Source organism: Nicotiana tabacum, chromosome 23 (assembly GCF_000715075.1).
Source record: "Nicotiana tabacum cultivar K326 chromosome 23, ASM71507v2, whole genome shotgun sequence".
NCBI classification, from domain to species: Eukaryota; Viridiplantae; Streptophyta; class Magnoliopsida; order Solanales; family Solanaceae; genus Nicotiana; species Nicotiana tabacum.
In genome coordinates, this window is record NC_134102.1 from 117,334,218 (window position 1) to 117,349,194 (window position 14,977).

The 14,977-nt window shown below is 38.5% G+C and overlaps 1 protein-coding gene across 3 annotated transcripts; it reads right to left on the bottom strand.

Moving 5' to 3' along the window:
• Positions 1-2,051: 2,051 nt before the first annotated feature.
• LOC107826074 (uncharacterized) lies at positions 2,052-14,927 on the bottom strand. Of its 3 annotated transcripts, none has more exons than XM_016653016.2 (13): positions 14,788-14,927; positions 14,605-14,654; positions 13,079-13,127; positions 12,952-13,000; positions 11,716-11,786; positions 11,099-11,157; positions 10,764-10,865; positions 10,315-10,372; positions 9,999-10,135; positions 9,813-9,869; positions 8,843-8,940; positions 3,040-3,245; positions 2,052-2,362 (listed from the first exon to the last, which is right to left on the bottom strand). In XM_016653016.2, the coding sequence occupies exons 2-13, from the start codon at positions 14,614-14,616 to the stop codon at positions 2,292-2,294; spliced, it is 969 nt and encodes a 322-aa protein (XP_016508502.1). In that variant the 5' UTR covers positions 14,617-14,654; positions 14,788-14,927; the 3' UTR covers positions 2,052-2,291. The 3 variants fall into 3 exon arrangements, with proteins under 3 accessions (XP_016508502.1, XP_016508503.1, XP_075102400.1); XM_016653017.2 differs by having other exon boundaries at positions 14,750-14,924; XM_075246299.1 differs by having other exon boundaries at positions 13,079-13,158; positions 14,788-14,917.
• Positions 14,928-14,977: the final 50 nt, after the last annotated feature.

The window sequence follows — 14,977 nt, forward strand, 5'->3', positions numbered from 1 at the left end:
CACTATGTCCTTTATATTTAGAACAACAGGCAGAAAGTTAAGGACATTGTGTCCTTAACTTTATCAATACAATTTGCAAATACAAGACACTATGTCCTTAATATTTAGAACAACAGTCATGAAGTTAAGGACATCGTGTCCTTAACTTTATTAATACAAGTTGCAAAACACAGGACACTTTATCCTTAATATTTTTTAGAACAACAATCATGTTAAGGACACCAAATCCTTAACATTATGTCCTCAATATTTACAGAACAATCACAGAGTTAAGGACATCGATGCGATGTCCTTAACGTTATCAATACAGAAAAGAAAAAAAAATCAAATTCCTAGCATCTTATTCTTCAGTAACGAAATAAAAATCCACACAAACACACAAAAGCACATATAGATATCTGAAACTTTAGAACTTACTGTAATTTTATGGTGAATTTTGGACGAGAAAGTTGAATTCTGAACTTAGACAAAAAGTTTGAAATTGGAAGAGAAGCTTCTGCAATTTTGGACGATCACAATAATTTTCTGCACGTAAGTTTGAGCTACTGTTGATCGTGAATAAGGAGCGTATGTATCAGCGAAATCCTATATAGCAGAAGGGTATTTTCGTCCGGGCGGGTAAAAATTTATTAAAGCAGTAGCTAAAGACTTAATACATTTAAAACAGTGGCTTAAAAGTAAATACCTGTGTTATTACTGGCTATCTGTTCACATCTGTCAAAAAATGATGGGTCGACTCATGGGGGTCCACGGCCCACATAGGGTTGGGTAGGCTGACGATTATAAGACACATCAAAATGGTGGGCTAGCCCAACCCAGCGTGTCAATTGTTAAAGCCCACGCTGGACTAACACGGCCCGGCCCATATAAACAGCTCTAAATACTACGGACCGAAAAAGGAAACAACACTAACTTCCAGAGCATTAGCTTTGGATAACAAAAATGGTGTTGTACCGGAGAAATCGTAGCACGGGATCAAAATCAATGTCAGCGTTTAACCCAGGGCTTCAATCGATTTTATCTTCAAACGCCTCCTTCAACGACTTTTCCGAACTAGCCATGGCTGAACCGGTGGAGCGCCACCACCACCTCCGTTGCAAAATTACCAGTACTTCTGCCGGAATTTAAACCGTGAAAATAGTTTACCTTGCTGTGATAAATGCTCCCACATGTCATTAGGTGAAACAACGGGTGGATTAATCTTTTGGAGCAGATCTTGGTAGTGAATGTTCCTCAAGCGCCGGAACCGGCCGTGCAACGGCATCAGAATTTCCCGATTTAAGCTTCAACGCCTGTTCCAAAGGTGCTAACGTTTCGATTTAAGCTTCCGCATTTGATGGCTCCTCTAGTGGTGTTGTTAACATGATGTCATCGGAGAAAAAATGAAGGTGAAGGTGAAGGTGAGCAGTAAACGAAAAATGGGTGAAAGACGAAGTAGAACAAAAGTGACTGGAAAATTGATTCTTCCGACGAAGCTTATATTTTCCGGCAAAACTATTTGTTGTAGCTTAAACGTAGAAAGAGAGAGAGAGTGACAAATACACATAGGTATATCTTTGAAATAGTTTTAAGTGTTTACTAGGTACTACTACTTTGACGTAGGCAAACAACTCCTACGTCAGTATCATCTATTGCTCAACAATCAATTTTGTAGATTATCATCTTTAGCAAAAATGCCACTGGAATGTGGCAGTGCAGGTTAAGTTCAGAATCGAACTGTCTCCCATGGCAGCTTTTCGCGCAGATCACAAGCAGAGAAACTTGATTATTATCTTCACCTGGTGCACTGTCATTTGCAGGAAACGGAGTTGGGTTAGGGAAGGAAAGCAAAATGTGTTATCCCCTGGGGCGTGTATGTATGTAGCGTATAGGAGACGTATTCATCCAAACCCATAACTTTCGATGCGGAGCAAAAATTTATGTGTAAAATCCACTGAGATTGCAATAAATAGTAGATTTGAACTCATAGCTTTCAAAATATAATGACTTCAATGCTAAAAATTTCAAAGGCTGAATTCATAGGGTCTAAATTCTGGATCCACCTCTGATTCTCCCACAATGTGTGAATTGTGAATTCTCTCCCATTTCTTCCCCAAAATATAAAGGATATAATACATACCAAAGGCAAATTGTCTTGAGCCAAGTAAAAGAGTCAATACCGAGGGAAGATGACAATCACTAGACCGGATTTTCAGAATATACAAGTATAAAAAATAAAGTAAAAATATTCAGTTTACAACCAAAGCATTCACTACACAGAATCCGATGAGGCAGCTGCTACCCCAGGCCAACTATGTAGAGCTTGTGTGCTCAAGCATGTCCTGCAGAGCTTGAGGAAGATTCAAGACAATTTCTGCATATGCTGCAAGAAACAAGGTGCCAGCTACTAATTTGTCCAAATCGATACATAAAATCAACATTAAATGTAAATCATCGTCCAAAGAAGCTTGGGGAGTTCTTTACTCTCACTTTACTCTATACTTCTTTTTCGAGAAGAAGGTAAGACACTCTTTTCCATATTTTATCAAACGCCTTATTTCATTAACTGCTTTCCCCACCCTCAGACCCAAAAAGAAAACAGAAAAAAAAGTGATTCATAGAATAAGTTTACTAAAAAAGAACCTGAAAACTGGGTTTAGAGAAGATTGTCTTCAACTCTCCAAATAGTAAGTAGGCGAAAAGTTTTGCGTCTCCGCTTTAAGTCTATTTCTGACATAAAGAGAGCTTTATAATAGTTGCCTTACCACCTCATGGATGGGTTCAATCTATCTTTTAATGTCCAATACATCTCTTCAGCGATAAGATAAGGGTTTTTAACCTTAGCTCAGTAATTCTTTGTTAAGTATAATTGATCTATCCAGAGCTAGAAAGTATACAGGCAGATATAGTCACCAGAAGCCTTCTCGTGACTCAGCCTCACATTACCACGTAAAGGAAATATATTTAAGAGTTCTTCCAAAAGGTTAACACAGAATATGCATTGGACAAACATATAATACGTAAAGTAACAGAGATGGAATTCAGATAAAGAAGCAAAACCTTCCGGCAGACTCATGGTCCGGAGTGCATCCTCTGCGTATGTCAAACGCGCTGGGATAGGGTGACTTCCTACTCCATTTCCTTTCTGACTCAAGGGAATTGTTTCGGAGGATTTCTTGGACTGGTGCATAGGCCATGCCAAGACACTAACCCCAGAGGGAAGTGTAGAGATCAGATCAGCATATCTCAGACTAACTGTCACCTTCCTGCAAGAAGAAACCAAATGTTGGTAAGAATTGGAGTTTGCAGGTTAAACCATAAGTTGCAGTCTGTTCAGTAACCAAGATTATAGATCAAACATTCGCTTTTGGCATACATACAGATAATGAGATCTGAATGAAACACTCAATCCAAAAATGTAGTTAGTTAGACACACGCAAAAGCAAGTCATGTATGCACAAGATCCAACCAGAAAATGAAGAAATTCGCTACATATGACGAACAAGAGAGCGGGGTGAGGCTATTGTTAGTTTACTTATGTATATAGTGTAGTCTTGTCCCACATTGGTAGAGGAGTAGTATGTCCTTGTATAGTATAGCTATAAATAAGGACCTCTTGTATTGTATTAAACATCCAATATCAATAACATATTTTCTCTCGTGCCTTCTCACATGGTATCAGAGCAATTGTGAGAGACTTATCGCTGTGCATAAATTCCAGCGATTCCGGAAAAGAGAAATCAGTACTTTTTTAAGGTTGTTTTGCATCTGCTTCATCTCCGTCAGTGTTGTGCAAAATCCAACACTACCACAAGAGTCGTCACTGTCCGACGACCAAACCCCAGTGAAAATCTCCGGTAGCAGCCTCCTCACGCGCCTCCACGCGCCACCAGAAGCTCACGCGTGTGAGCTCACGCGCCGGCGCATACGACCACTTCCGGCCATTTTTTGAAGATCTTCCTTCAGAACAATTGGGTCGCCTGGTATTTCCGATTCTACCCCTACTGTTTTCATTTCATTCCGACCACTTTGACTTTTTTTCCGGCAGCTACAGTATTATTCCGATAGCTACAGTAGATTCCGGCAGCTGCAGTATTTCAGTATTCTGTTTCTGTGTTTCCGTACTCTCTTTCAGTGGATTACAGTTGATTTTTTCTCTTATTTGGTAATAATTTGCAATAATGTCTTTGAAATTTGATGCTTTTGGGTCTAGAAACATGAGTTCTGGAAGCTCTAATGCTATTATTACCTCGGAACCTTTAATGGGAGGTTCAAACTACTTAGCTTGGGCTTCATCTGTCGAGTTGTGGTGTAGAGGTCAAGGTGTTCAAGATCATCTAATCAAACAGTCTAGCGAAGGAGATGAAAAGGCAATAGCACTTTGGGCAAAAATCGATGCTCAGTTATGTAGCATCTTGTGGCGATCTATTGATTCCAAGTTAATGCCCTTGTTTCGTCCATTCCAGACATGTTATTTGGTTTGGGCAAAGGTACGCACCTTATACACTAATGACATATCTCGCTTCTATGATGTGATATCGCGGATGACAAACTTAAAGAAGCAGGAATTAGATATGTCTACTTACTTGGGTCAAGTACAGGCAGTCATGGAGGAATTTGAGAAGTTGATGCCAGTTTCTGCTAGTGTTGAAAAACAACAAGAGCAGCGATAGAAGATGTTTCTCGTTCTTACCCTCGCTGGACTTCCTAATGATCTTGATTCAGTACGCGACCAGATTTTGGCTAGTCCAACTGTCCCGACAGTTGATGAATTATTCTCTCGATTACTCCGCCTTGCTGCAGCACCAAGTCCACCAGTGATCTCATCACAGATACTTGATTCCTCTGTTCTTGCATCCCAGACAATGGATGTTTGGGCATCTCAAACTATGGAGCATAGACAAGAAGGAGGTCGTTTTGGAAGTCTAGACCCAAGTGTTCTTATTGTCACAAACTTGGACACACTCGTGAAATGTGTTATTTCTTACATGGTCGTCCACTCAAAAATGCTTACATTGCTCAGTCCGAGACTCCAGGTAACCAGGGATTTTCTTTATCTAAAGAAGAATATAATGAGCTCCTTCAGTATCGAGCAAGTAAGCAGACATCTCCACAAGTAGCCTCAGTTGCTCAGACTGATACTTCTGTTACTGGTAATTCTTTTGCTTGTGTTTCCCAGTCTAGCACTCTTGGCCCATGGGTCATGGACTCAGGCGCTTCTGATCACATCTCTGGTAATATATCACTTTTGTCAAATATTGTATATTCACAGTCTCTTCCCACTGTTACTTTAGCCAATGAATGTCAAACTAAGGCAAAAGGAGCTGGACAAGCTAATCCCTTGTTTTCTATCACCCTAGATTCCGTTCTTTATGTCCCTGGCTGTCCTTTTAGTATTGCATTTGTTAGTCGTTTGACTCGTGCCCTCCTTTGTGGTATATATTTTATTGACGATTCTTTTATTATGCAAGACCGCAGTACGGGACAGACAATTGGTACAAGACGTGAATTAGAAGGCCTTTACTACCTTAACTCACTCAGTCCTTCCACAACATGTCTAGTTACAGATCCTCCAGATCTAATCCACAGACGTTTAGGACATCCAAGGTTTATCCAAACTTCAGAAGATGGTGCCTAGTTTATCTAGTTTGTCTACATTAGAATGTGAGTCGTGTCAACTTGGGAAACATACCCGAGCCTCCTTTTCGCGTAGTGTTGAGAGTCATGCAGAGTCTGTCTTCTCCTTAGTTCATTCTGATATATGGGGTCCTAGTAGAGTCAGTTCATCCTTGGGATTTCGTTATTTTGTTAGTTTCATTGATTATTATTCAAGATGTACTTGGCTTTTCTTAATGAAAGATCGTTCTGAGTTATTTTCTATATTCCAGAGTTTCTGTGCTGAAATCAAAAACCAATTTGGTGTTTCTATTCGCATTTTTCGCAGTGATAATGCCTTAGAATATTTATCTTCTCAATTTCAGCAGTTTATGACTTCTCAAGGAATTATTCATCAGACATCTTGTCCTTATACCCCTCAGCGAAATGGGGTTGCTGAGAGAAAGAATAGGCACCTTATTGAGACTGCTCGCACACTTCTAATTGAATCTCGTGTTACGTTGAGTTTTTGGGGCGATGCAGTTCTCACAGCTTGTTATTTGATTAATCGGATGCTTTCATCTCCCATCAAGGATCAGATTCCGCATTCAGTATTGTTTCCCCGCTCACCCTTATACTCTCTTCCACCCCTTGTTTTTGGGAGCACGTGTTTTGCCCCTGGGAAAGATAAGTTAGCTCCTCGTGCTCTCAAGTGTGTCTTCCTTGGTTATTCTCGTGTTCAGAAGGGATATCGTTGTTATTTTCCAGATCTTCGTAGGACCTTATGTCAGCTGACGTCACATTTTTTGAGTCTAAACCTTTCTTTACTTCTGCTGACCACCATGATAGATCTGAGGTCTTACCTATACTGACCTTTGAGGAGTTTACTATAGCTCCTCATCCACCTTCGACCACAGAGGTTTCATCCATATCAATCGTTGAGGAGTCTAGTGTTGTTCCCCCTAGTTCCCCAGCCACAGGAACATCACTCTTGACTTATCATCGTCGTTTGCATCTTCCATCAGGCCCAACTGGTTCTCGTCCTGCGCCTGACCCTGCTCCTGCTGCAGACCCTGCTCCTAGTACACCGATTGCACTTCGGAAAGATATACAGACCGCACTTAACCCTAATCCTCATTATGTCGGTTTGAGTTATCATCGTCTGTCATCTCCCCATTATGCTTTTATATCTTATTTGTCCTCCGTTTCCATCCCTAAGTCTACAGGTGAAACGTTGTCTCATCCAGGATGGCGACAAGCTATGAGTGACGAGATGTCTATTTTACATACAAGTGGTACTTGGGAGCTTGTTCCTCTTCCCTTCAGGTAAATCTACTGTTGGTTGTCGGTGGGTTTATGCAGTCAAAGTTGGTCCCGATGGACAGATTGATCGACTTAAGGCCCGTCTTGTTGCCAAAGGATATACTCAGATATTTGGGCTCGATTGCAGTGATACATTCTCTCCCGTGGCTAAAGTGGCTTCAGTCCGCCTTTTTCTATCCATGGATGCGGTTCATCATTGGCCCCTCTATCAACTGGACATTAAAAATGTCTTTTTTCACGGTGATCTTGAGGATGAGGTTTATATGGAGCAACCACTTTGTTTTGTTGCTCAGGAGGAGTCTCGTGGCCTTGTATGTCGCTTGCGTCGGTCACTTTATGGTCTAAAGCAGTTTCCTCGAGCGCGGTTTGGTAAGTTCAGCATGGTTATCCAGGAATTTGGCATGACCCGTAGTGAAGCTGATCACTCTATGTTTTATCGGCACTCTACTTCAAGTCTCTGTATTTATCTAGTAGTCTATGTTGATGATATTGTTATTACTGGCAATGATCAGGATGGTATTACCAATCTGAAGCAGCATCTCTTCCACACTTCCAAACTAAGGATCTAGGCAGATTGAAGTACTTTCTAGGTATTGAGGTTGCCCAATCTAGCTCAGGTATTGTTATTTCTCAAAGAAAATATGCTTTAGACATTCTTGAGGAGACGGGGATGATAGGTTGCAGACCTGTTGACACTCCGATGGATCCGAACTCTAAACTTATGCCAGGACAGGGGAGTCGCTTAGCGATCCTGCAAGCTATAGGCGGCTGGTTGGAAAATTAAATTATCTCACAGTGACTAGACCCGACATTTCTTATCCTGTGAGTGTTGTAAGTCAGTTTATGAATTCTCCCTGTGATAGTCATTGGGATGCAGTTGTCCGCATTATTCGATATATAAAATCGGCTCCAGGCAAAGGGTTACTGTTTGAGGATCGAGGTCATGAGCAGATCGTTGGATACTCAGATGCTGATTGGGCAGGATCGCCTTCTGATAGACGTTCTACGTCTGGATATTGTGTTTTAATAGGAGGCAATTTGGTGTCCTGGAAGAGCAAGAAACAGAATGTAGTTGCTCGGTCTAGTGCAGAAGCAGAATATCGAGCAATGGCTATGGCAACATGTGAGCTAGTCTGGACCAAACAATTACTCAAGGAGTTGAAATTTGGTGAAATCATTCGGATGGAACTTGTGTGCGATAATCAAATTGCCCTTCATATTGCATCAAATCCGATGTTTCATGAGAGAACTAAACACATTGAAATTGATTGTCACTTCGTCAGAGAAAAGATACTTTCAGGAGAGATTGCTACAAAGTTTGTGAGGTCGAATGATCAACTTGCAGATATTTTCACCAAGTCTCTCACTGGTCCTCGTATTGGTTATATATGTAACAAGCTCGGTACATATGATTTGTATGCACCGGCTTGAGGGGGAGTGTTAGTTTACAACTATGTATATAGTGTATTCTTGTCCCACATTGGTAGAGGAGTAGTATGTCCTTGTATAGTATAGCTATAAATAAGGACCTCTTGTATTGTATTGAACATCCAATATCAATAACATATTTTCTCCCGTGCCTTCTCACAGCTATGTTATAGGCTGATAGCATCATAGGGAGATACAATTGAAAACTTTTATCACCGGTCAAAACTAAATCAAGTTGTGCGCCACGATTGTTATACCATATAAGTTAGCTGCTTCATAGTTCACGGTATTGTTAGTTTCTTTGAGTAGTGATATTAGGAAGCTAACATTATTCCTACATCTACAGCCTAAATAACATAGTCCGGTTCACTTAATGCTTTTGTCCAGTACTTCACAAGACCACCCATGACAAAAGGAAGATCCAAGTTGGAAAAAAGAGAATAAAACCTACAAAGCCAACCTCTCGTGAAGGATAGTGAAATGGAAGATACAATAACAGAAAGGAAGAAAAGCATACGAATCAAAATCTTCAAGCACAAACTCGATCATATGGTATGGAAGACTATGATAGAGTTCACCGATTTGATTTCCATACAGCTCTTTAATAAGCCGAACCTGCAAAAGAACAAGTTGCATTTTACCAATACAAACATGCCAATGAAAAATATTTTTGAGAGGTAAAATAACTTTGTACCTAAACGGCACTGAAAAAAACCTATTAAAGAACTACAAAAGCTAGATACTCTGTATGTTATCCATCATACAGTAGATCCATCCCCTCAATATAATTTTCATTCGAATACTAAAAAGATTGTTGATTTTCTATTTTGAAGTTCTGAATTATAATATACCCCACATTCCAAAAGCCTCATTCTACTCTGCTTTCCAGTTGATATCTTCTATTTCAGATTCTTATCTTTATTACTCCCTCCGTTTCAAAAAGATTGGTATAGTTCGGAGTACGAAGGTCAAAGTACTTAACTTTGACTGTGAACTTGGACATAGATTCTTCAAGTTTTTTAAAATAAAATTTATATTTTCAGAAACTACATAAAAAGTATTATAAAGTCATAATTGAAAATATTTATAAAATATTTAAGAAAAATGCGGTCAAAAAACAACCCGTAGACTTCCCAAATAGTAATAGTGCCAATCTTTTTGAAACGGGGGGAGTACAATGTTCTGCTGAAATCCTCTGTATTTGCATCTCTAGGTTCCTTTCTTCATCATCCAATGTCCAACCCCAATGGTGATTCCACCTCTTTAATTCAACTATCGCCTCTGCTTTGTCCTAATTATTCCACCAAATCTTCTGTGAAACTAGCAAATGATTAACGACTTCGAAGACAGTCTCCAATGCAAAGTGGGAAAGGAGATTAAGTGTGTGATTCAAGCCCATGACTGAGCAAGAAACTGCTGAGTCATATCGTTCACCCAAAAAAAAAGGAAGAACTCTGGTACTTCATTATCTCTAAGTTAGGGCATACCTGTTCCCGTCTATCTACATAGGCTTGCAAGAGATCTCCGACATGGTCAATAAATTTCTGAAGAAATCATGAATGCAAGTTCAGAATTATCCAGTCAGTACTATACAGGAAAAGGCTAGGATCTATACAAATGAAGCAATGACCATGTTAGAATAGGATCTAACACAAATAATGCAGTGACCATACTATTGCATTTGACGAGAGAAACTCATTTTCAGCTTCACGTATTGGCAAGAAAAAAGGAACTGTATGTTCCAGAACAGTCATCTTCTCAAGAAATGACTTGCTTTCAAGCACACAGTGGTATAGGTCACAAGATTCGCCTGTAAATTAGACAAATTGACATCATTCACTAGTAATCTAGATGAAGAATCAAAATTTGACCCCATCTACAACAGAATAAACTTCATTTGGGAAATTTGTACAGGTATATCAAGGTATGTATTGGAATGTTCCCAACTGGAAAATTGTAGCCACCACTAGACAATAGCACGTGAAGTACCTGCAAATGAAGTCTCATATTGTATGCCAATCCTTGCTCCATCTAAGCAACAAATAAACTGCACGGAAAAATATAATATAAAAAAAAAAAGTCCGGTCTACATCCCTCGCAATTCCAAGCCTCTCCAGCACTGCCAACTTGTTCTGATAGTAAGCACAGCAAACAATATAGATCCAGCCAAACTAAACTACATGTCAACACTTAGTGGAAAGCCAAGATGCAGTAAGAACAGAAAGCACAAAACTACTCAAATTATAAGAGTAGATCGACAATTTTTTTTTTGATAAGCAAGAAATCTGACGAGTAGATCAACAAATGAATTAGACACTACAAGAAAATGGTTTGAAATCCAGAAATCAGAACACATAACTTAAAGATCTTAAAGGATCTTTCACAAAATAATTTCTCCTGTAAACCATGACAAATTGTAGTTACCAGGCACAACATACCTTATTCCCAACTTTGTACGTAATCTTTTCATGAAAAGGATTTGGCAACTGGGTTGTGTCCCCTGGCATCTGCATGGCCTTTCTCTCTGCCTCCATATGTACCTAAGATAGATTGAATCATGCAACAGAAAATTATGTGATAGAATCTGAGAACGGGAGCAGAAAAGTAGTAGAGTAAGCTAAAACCATGTAGCTGTCTGAATCTGGCATCCTCTAATATGATGACAAAAAGGGAAAGATTACTGATTGCTTGGTTGGAAAGAGAAATATCTTAAGGAATAAACAAGCTTGGAGATGAATGGACACTCTGGATCAAATAATTTAACCGTACATACCCGCTCTCTTATTGTTGCTAATAAGCCATCATTCCATTGCTCACCTTCTAAGCTAAGTTCTGCAAAATAATCAAAATGAGACAGGAGTTACATATTGTATAGACTAGATCAAGTACATTTCAAGGATAACTGAGGATCAAACAGGACCGATCGAGGAAAAGAACTCATCGTTATATGTGGAACAAGAAGTAACATGCAGCAAAATGCAATGCTGACTTAAATAAGCTATGCCCACCGCGATCAATACACTATCTACTGAAACAATTTTTTACAAATTCACTCTTTAAAGACATAGTTTAAACATCATAAAATCAAAAATGAATGAGCAAGTATTTAAGAAGCGCTTTTTTTCAAGTAGCAGTCTTTAAAAAACTTGCAGCCATATATGGCTGTTATTAGGTACGCTCCTTAGATCAGATACCAAACAACATGGTACAAGAAACACTTGCAGAAAATAACAAGCGAAAATCAAGTATTAGACTAAACATTACGTTCCATGTGATAAATGAACCATTCCAGTACTATTTGTGTGCTCACAACTTAAATAGAACACAACCAAGAGCAAGAGAAAAAAGAACATCAGAACTAGATGTGCTCTAGAATTCTACCAAAGTTACCTTGAGTTTGAGAAGCACGTGCGGCTTCAAATTCCCTCTGTAGATGCTCAAAAATTGACTTGTCAGAGTCCCTAGAGAAACCATAACTGTCACAGTTATTTGGTGATTCGCACCAATGTAAATGCAGAAAACACAACTACTATGGAAACAGAAAGAAAGCACCACTCTTTTTGGCTCCATCTTAGTAATCTAAGTGCTTGCAAAGATGCCATCATGCTCGGGAGATATGATGTAACTTTATCTGAGCCAAAAGTTTGAGCTCTTAATAAAATTCTTTTAGATGAAATAGCTCCTAATTAAATTAAACTGAGAATTATATGTCATAAGCTCTAAATAAATTTAATTTTTTTTTTTTTTGGTAAGGTGAAGATTTTATTAAAAACAGTATCAAGTATTGTCCGTAACAACATGTCCATCTTTCCAATAGTACAAATAATGCAAACAACTATATTTCAAATATTGCAGCTGCTCCTTCTTGCCTTCAAAACACCGACTCTAAATAAATTTAATTGAGAGAGTACATGTCAGAATTTCTGTGCAGTCCTACTTTTGTCCCACCTTAAAAAGGAAGTTATTACACTATTTATATAACAAAAAATGTCTGACGGGACCCGCATTTAATCTTATTAATAAACATTTTCTTCAATTCTATTCTTTAGAAACTAAAACTCAAGATATTCCTTGATGTTTTGCTAACCAAAAACAACTCATATCATTGACTCTTGTATTAATAAAAAATGCACCAAGTCAAAGAGTATTTCCTTTTGATCAACCATTGGAATATGTTTTTTTAAATCTTACATGCTAAGAAACAATGAATTGCAGGAAGTTCTGTTTATTAGTCCAACATTTCTGTGCCAAAAAGTTTTCTCATGATTATAAAGTAGATTAAGGATGCTGATAAATCTTCTTTTCAACTTTTCTAGTTGCGTTTCCATTTTCACGAATTCCTTTGATCCTCCTTACCCTTACAGTTCTCTATTCACATTCTTTCATTAAAGAATTCCCTTATTCAAACCCTAGCCATCCTATCATCACATATATCTAACCTGCAACTACGTGATGTACACGTCAGCTCCTTTCTTAAACTTTGACCGAAAAATAATGGAAGATTCTCTTGCTTGCAACTTTTACTATGTGTCATTCGTAGCAAAAATTCGAGAAAAGATGTGAGATTTAATGAAAAACTTGACAGATCATGTAAATACCAATCAAGTATATCTTAAGATCCAATACCTAGAAAGACGCTCTGCTAGCTCCGAATGTCTTTTAAGAACATTTGAAACTGCCAGCAAAAGGAGCAATATGAATGTGGGATGATGTAAGGGCCAAAAACCAAAGACACAAAAGAAAAGAAGGTTACATCTAGCCCGTACAGCGTCCAGATTTATATCCTCCTCTCGCATAAGAACCTAACAGGCAGCCAATAAAAGGATATATAACCTTTGAAAATACAAATAAAGCGGCCAATAAGAAATCCCAAAAGTCAGTCCTTTCCACTTCAAAAAAGGTTATAAGCATTGACAATATAAATAAAGAGCAATGAGAAATCGCAGAAGCTAGTCCGTTTCCACTTCAAAAACCATGCATACACATGTGCACTCACAATTTAAAAACGCATGTTTCAAATAAGAGTGACATTACTTAACAAGTATTGGGGAGAAGTGATTAGGCATGATATGGTGTTGCTTCAACTTACTAAGGACATGACCCTTGATAGGCGGGTATGGAGGTTGAGATTAGGGTAGAAGGTTCGTAGTGAGGCATGCGTGTCTCCTTTTCATGCCGATAGCATTAAAATTAGTCTAGTATTTTCGTAACTTCCTATCCGCAGATTTCTTTTGTTGTTTCTTTCGCTTTGAGTATTCTATCACCTTATCTCTTTATCTTGTTGTTGTTACTACTTGTTTTTTCTGCCTCTTTTAATTTTTCTTTGAGCTGGGGGTCTATCGGAAACAACATCTCTACCCTCACAAAGGTCGGAGTAAGATCTGCATACATTCTACCCTCCCCGGACCCCACTTTGTGGAATTACACAGGGTATGTTGTTGTTGTTGTTGTATTACTTAACAAGTATGGCTATCTTAAATCTTCAGTAGATATAATATGTTCACATGCCCTCAAGGGAGAGGGTCTAGCTGCCCATCTCAACAGAGGCAACACTTGGTGAATTCTTGCCATTTGACTAATCCATGGTAAACAAAACCCAATAACTGTGGTGGTAAGAGTTACAGGTAGCCGGTAAACTATCAACATACACACACGCTGCCCCAGACACTATTGTTGGAAAAAAAAGGGGATTTACTTTTAGGATCTGTTGTCAATGGCACCTCATAGTTTCTGTTTCACCTGTAATCTACAATGTTGCTATCCTCCTTTGCCACTCCACTTGGGTTTTTCCTTATATGAAGGGGATTCAACAGCTTACATAGAACCAAAAAGTTCTTTTTGCCCTATTTTCACAGTTGAAAGGAAGTTTTCAACAAAGGAGGTTTTGACATAGCTCTGCCACTGATTAGGGTGTCAAACCCAAACAAATGCATGTATCTCAGAGTAATAGCTGTAAATAAAATTGTCTGAGCTTATCTTAACATGAAGGGATGTTGTCTTTATATGCTACACAAGAAGACCTAATTGTGGAAAGTGGAAACAACATCAAGAGAAACAACTCTGATGCAAAAGGGCTATCCTCAAAAACATAGTTCTTGTAACTGTAATGACTGATTAACAAAGTACTCAAATTTCAAAAGACAAAAACATGGACTTTCACTTCCATGATATACATTGTACTAAAAGCTGATTGGAAAGAACCCCAATACATGAAATAATCTAAAATTAAATAAAAATTAAGCAAAAAATGCAAGCACTAAAATTTTCCAATACAATTACCATTTCTCCCATTTATAACAGCTTCACTCCTCCTCCTCAATTTGATTACACTGCAGTAAACAAAACATAGAAATTAACAACACCAAAAATCGACTTGGGCAAATTTCAAAAGATAAAGAAGATCGTTTCTAAATCTTTTTTCTACCCAAAAAAAGGAGGGTGAAGAAAAGTGATGAGACCAACAGTTAAAATTTAGAAGCTACTGTGATCTCCATCACAAACTGAATAAATAAAAAGCCCTTGTCTTCAATGTTTCCTCGTCCAATTGTCGATTTTCCGGCAACTGGGAAACGGAAGTAAAAGGCTTCTTTTCTTTTTCATTGTTTGTTCATTAGTATATTAGTTTTATGAAATTTTACATGCAACCCTATAG